This window comes from Aptenodytes forsteri, unplaced genomic scaffold (assembly GCF_000699145.1).
Source record: "Aptenodytes forsteri isolate BGI_AS27 unplaced genomic scaffold, ASM69914v1 Scaffold81, whole genome shotgun sequence".
Classification (NCBI taxonomy): Eukaryota; Metazoa; Chordata; class Aves; order Sphenisciformes; family Spheniscidae; genus Aptenodytes; species Aptenodytes forsteri.
The window spans coordinates 3,218,579-3,223,499 of NW_008795259.1; the positions used below are offsets into that span (position 1 = coordinate 3,218,579).

The window sequence follows — 4,921 nt, forward strand, 5'->3', positions numbered from 1 at the left end:
CCAGGCAGCTGCTCTGCCATGCGAGGGAGTGGTCAGGGCTGTGGCATGCACAGACTGCGCTGGTGTGCGTGATTGGCACTGGCCAGCTGTGGTTAATAATTGCCCTTTTCCAAAAACTTCTTCTAGTTCTGGGAGGTCATCAGTGATGAGCATGGCATTGATCCCACTGGCAGCTACCATGGGGACAGCGACCTGCAGCTGGAGAGGATCAACGTCTACTACAATGAAGCAGCTGGTAAGTGTGTCTGCTTCCTCAGATGCCCTTAAATGGGGCAGACATGCCAGTTTGTTGAGGCTGGAAAAATCCCTGAACAAGAGCTGTCATCTGCCAGTGACGCCTCCGAGAGCTTTGTTCTCAGAATGGCTCTGATAGCACAGTAGTCTTGATTGAGACGGCGTGTCTCTCCAGTGAAATGTGGGGAGGTGGAAGGGAGCGCAGCAGGGCTCCTGTGACGCTGGCTGCAGGGCTGTAATGCTGGTGCTGGTTCCTCCCACAGGTAACAAGTACGTGCCCCGTGCCATCCTGGTGGACCTGGAGCCCGGCACGATGGACTCCGTGCGCTCCGGCCCCTTTGGACAGATCTTCCGGCCCGACAACTTTGTCTTTGGTGAGTGAGCGTGGGATGGAGGCGTCCCAAAGCGGGAGCTCTGTGCACAGCACGGGCTCAGAGCGAGCATGCCAGCGACCTGGGGGACCTGAATCCCAACAGCGCGGCGGGGATGGAAGTGAGGGGTGAACCCCGTGGGGCAGGAGAAGTGGGATCATCTCTGTTCCTCCCCGGGGCGCTAACGGGGCACCTTGCTTCTGGTCCGCCCTCCAGGTCAGAGCGGGGCTGGCAACAACTGGGCCAAGGGGCACTACACGGAAGGCGCGGAGCTGGTGGACTCTGTCCTGGATGTGGTGAGGAAGGAGTCGGAGAGCTGTGACTGCCTCCAGGGCTTCCAGCTGACCCACTCGCTGGGTGGCGGCACGGGCTCTGGGATGGGCACCCTCCTCATCAGCAAGATCCGGGAGGAGTACCCCGACCGCATCATGAACACCTTCAGCGTCATGCCCTCCCCCAAGGTGTCGGACACGGTGGTGGAGCCCTACAATGCCACCCTCTCTGTGCACCAGCTGGTGGAGAACACGGACGAGACCTACTGCATTGACAACGAGGCCCTGTATGACATTTGCTTCCGCACCCTGAAGCTGACCACTCCCACGTACGGGGACCTCAACCACCTGGTGTCGGCCACCATGAGCGGCGTGACCACCTGCCTTCGCTTCCCCGGCCAGCTGAACGCCGACCTGCGCAAGCTGGCGGTCAACATGGTGCCTTTCCCCCGGCTGCACTTCTTCATGCCGGGCTTCGCCCCTCTCACCAGCCGCGGCAGCCAGCAGTACCGAGCCCTGACGGTGCCCGAGCTGACACAGCAGATGTTCGACTCCAAGAACATGATGGCTGCCTGCGACCCCCGCCACGGTCGCTACCTGACGGTGGCCGCCATCTTCCGGGGCCGCATGTCCATGAAGGAGGTGGACGAGCAGATGCTCAACGTGCAGAACAAGAACAGCAGCTACTTTGTGGAGTGGATCCCCAACAACGTGAAGACGGCCGTCTGCGACATCCCCCCGCGCGGCCTCAAGATGTCCGCCACCTTCATTGGCAACAGCACGGCTATTCAGGAGCTCTTCAAGAGGATCTCGGAGCAGTTCACGGCCATGTTCCGGCGCAAGGCTTTCTTGCACTGGTACACGGGCGAGGGCATGGATGAAATGGAGTTCACAGAGGCCGAGAGCAACATGAATGACCTGGTCTCTGAATACCAGCAATACCAGGATGCCACTGCTGATGAGCAGGGGGAATTTGAAGAGGAAGGAGAGGAGGATGAGGCTTAAGTCCCCTGGTATCAACGGAACATCTCTAAAGCAGGCATGTGTACTGAATGACTTCTGATAGTGGTGGTGAAGCATGTTCTCTAGAAACTGTGTACCCAATTATCCTCTCAGCACTTGTAACTTTGACAGATTTCTCAATGTAACACTTCTGAATCCCAGTTATTACAATGTTTTTGTCCTTTAACGTTAAGAGCACATAAAGGCATGTATTCTAGATCATGTTTTCTGTCTTTCTTTACACCCCTATTGGACACAGAACAGCTATTCGGCCCGTGTGGCAAGAAGTAATTTAAAGACATGTCAGAAATCTTGCAGCACAGTGGTGTGCTCTGATCCACTGAGGCTTACATATTCTCAAAATGTATGCTTCTCATGCAAATATCTTTCATCTTTTTTGCTACAGGACTCAAACCTACCTGCAACTTGAATGAAAATGGAAAGCCAACTAAAATTCCTAAACAAGGCAAGGACAAACACCTCTAACTTGTTTTACAGTTTAAGTCAGTGTAGGAAATCTTCCACTTCTCTGTTGAAGTCCTCTGCAAAACGCAGGTGTAGATTATGCTTTCCTTCTGGCATCAGAAGCAACCTTAAAAGAAAAAAATCAAACGCTGCATATACATTATATTTTGTGAGTACAGGTAACTAAAATATTTGTTGCCTTTTCCTTGCTCTTGGTTACCCAAGTACAGAACTGAAGTAACTCTTGTTTTAAGTACTATCCCTATGTACATTGTTTAGAATGTGAACCACAGCAACAGTTGAAGCAACAAGCATACTACTCGCCCCACTTTGGGGACAATAAACTGAGCTTAAAATGAATTTTTGTGTCCTAGACCCAGTTTCTAGGTACCGTTCTGGTGGTCTGCAAAGAAGATAACACTCCAAAACTTATGTGAGCAGGATGCATCTTCGAAAGGTATGCAAAGTACCTGAGCTCTTTTGCCTCTTTCAGAGAACAGCGGTTGTGCTGGGCAGTGAACACATTGAAGAGATCACTACAGAAATGTAGATTTCTTGTCACCACCCAAACTTAGCATTTGAACTTTGTCTAATCTTTCTGCAAAAAGACAATCCAAAACTAACACCATTCATTCATCCATTAAAGTAAAAAGGGAAGTCAGGACTTCTTCAGCTATAACAAAAGCTTAGAAGTAGTATGTGTGAAGAAAGTTAAATCTTTGTAATACAGCTATGAGTGTGACAAGCCTAAAATACTACTTGCCATTGCTTTCTATCTGGGAAAAACTTTATACATCAGGTATGTACTTCTAACACTTCTTTTCTTTTTAGACGGGGCTGGGAAATTCTTTAAATTATTTTATCCTACCACATATTAAGCAGTTTCAACAGAGCTAAAGCGAGCTTGACTGATACTTTGCTATGTTGCCTTCATGTCATCTAAGTCCCACTATGTGAGGGCGATCTTTCTTCTTTTGGCGGTGACAAGTACTCCTTTGTCTTGGGGAAAAGAGCAATAGCGTGTGAACGTACCCAGCTCTTCTACCACTTCTCTCTGAATTTCATTAAGTCTGTTTCTTCAAAGACCAAGCAGCACACAGATGCACAAGCCGATAGCACTGTGTATGCTATCAGCTACTGCTGTTAAGCCACTGTAATGCTACGTAACTCTAGCCATACCATGCAAATACAGAATGATGGTGCACTCTTTTATCCTGAGAGAAACAAGCAATGTATCTGCACTACAGTCAGCAAAAGCTTTTTCTACTTTACTACTGGGTAAAAATCAAGGCGAGAAAAGCTGACGGTAGAAGCATGTGTTACTGAAAATATGCTAAATTTAAGGTTTTCCTTCTGCTTCACAATGGAACATGTCATCTCCAGTACAACAAAGGAAGAAAGGGACCATGTACCTAAGTATTAATTTCTGAGAACACCATTAGTCTGATTTCTTTTCTGATAAATACACATATGGGGGAGCACTCCAGCATGAAGACATGCAAAGAATCACTTCACACTTTATTGGATAGCAACTGCTAACACTGTTTCCTCCTTGGCTTGCCTTCCAAAGAGAAGCTATCAGATCCTTGTCTAGTTTTTGTGATGACTTGCCTTAGCATCTGGAGCTTTTCAGGGCTCAGTGAAACCTAACAGGATGATAGGTGTTCTGAGCAAGGCATGTGGGAGTAACTAACAGCAGACATGGAATAAAATTCCATGTGATTGTTAGGAAGGTCTCTTGTTCTCATCTTTCCTGTGGCATAATGCATTTCTATGAACAGCGGGGCTGACTTTCAGGTAAATATATCACTCAATTTTTCACAGAGATGACACCAATGAAACAGTTCCCTACACTCCGCATTCATAAAAATGGGGTTTGTTCTCCTAATTCTTTTCTCCAGTGTTAATCATCACAGTCTGTTATTAAGTAGTAATAGAACTCTTTAATTTGTGTGCAAATCTATGAAGAAAATTCAGCTGGTGAAATCCCACTTTTTTTATAGGAAGCATTTCTGGAGTTTTCAAATGAAGCAGATGGTGCCCAAAGATTTTTCTTGTTTATAAAGTAATACCTCTGAGCATAGTTGTACATTTTTTCTTATTCAGGTTTTCTTAAAAACACTGAAAATTGACGGGACAGTTGGAAAAACAAAATCTTTGAGGAGGTTGTTCACATCAACAAGGCAGAGCAAACATCGGTATCTGTGCTTCTCTCTAAGAACTGGGAATCTCCCTCCAGTCATAGCATAAATTCACTGCTCTACTGAATGGGACAGAAATGAGGTCTTTCACAGCAAAAGGAATGCAATGGCCATAACAGAGAAACAGAGGAGAAATTTGCTTGTTTCGATAAATGTTAGGGAGTGGTTCTGTGTGTGAAGTAGAAAGAGGAAAAAGACCTTACTTGGTTTCTCTTGGAGGACTTTAGGAAGGAGCTTATGAAAATATTATGCTTTTTGTATTGCAAGAAAGGTCCAGCTACACTGTTTATGTTGTAACTTGCTAGGGAAGTTTAGAATAGCTCTGTCTGTGGCAGAGACAACTTATTCCAATACTCTTTTTTTTTTTTTTTTTTTT

At 46.8% G+C, this 4,921-nt stretch overlaps 2 protein-coding genes across 3 annotated transcripts in view; one reads left to right on the forward strand and one right to left on the reverse strand.

The window, feature by feature from the left end:
- The first annotated feature begins 67 nt into the window (after window positions 1–67).
- LOC103898821 (tubulin beta-2 chain) lies at window positions 68–2,094 on the forward strand. 2 transcript variants are annotated; one of them, XM_009279184.1, is made up of 3 exons: window positions 68–235; window positions 498–608; window positions 822–2,094. In XM_009279184.1, exons 2-3 carry the CDS (start codon window positions 548–550, stop codon window positions 1,880–1,882), a joined length of 1,122 nt encoding a protein of 373 aa, XP_009277459.1. In that variant the 5' UTR covers window positions 68–235; window positions 498–547; the 3' UTR covers window positions 1,883–2,094. The 2 variants fall into 2 exon arrangements, with proteins under 2 accessions (XP_009277459.1, XP_019327586.1); XM_019472041.1 differs by lacking the exon at window positions 68–235 and having other exon boundaries at window positions 260–608.
- The window catches only part of BPHL (biphenyl hydrolase like), a 16,739-nt gene continuing 13,870 nt past the window's right edge, over window positions 2,053–4,921 (reverse strand). The window contains exon 6 of the mRNA XM_019472042.1: window positions 2,053–2,471. Coding sequence (XP_019327587.1) covers window positions 2,384–2,471 — 88 coding nt within the window. The 3' untranslated portion in view covers window positions 2,053–2,383. The remainder of the gene's footprint in view (window positions 2,472–4,921) is intronic.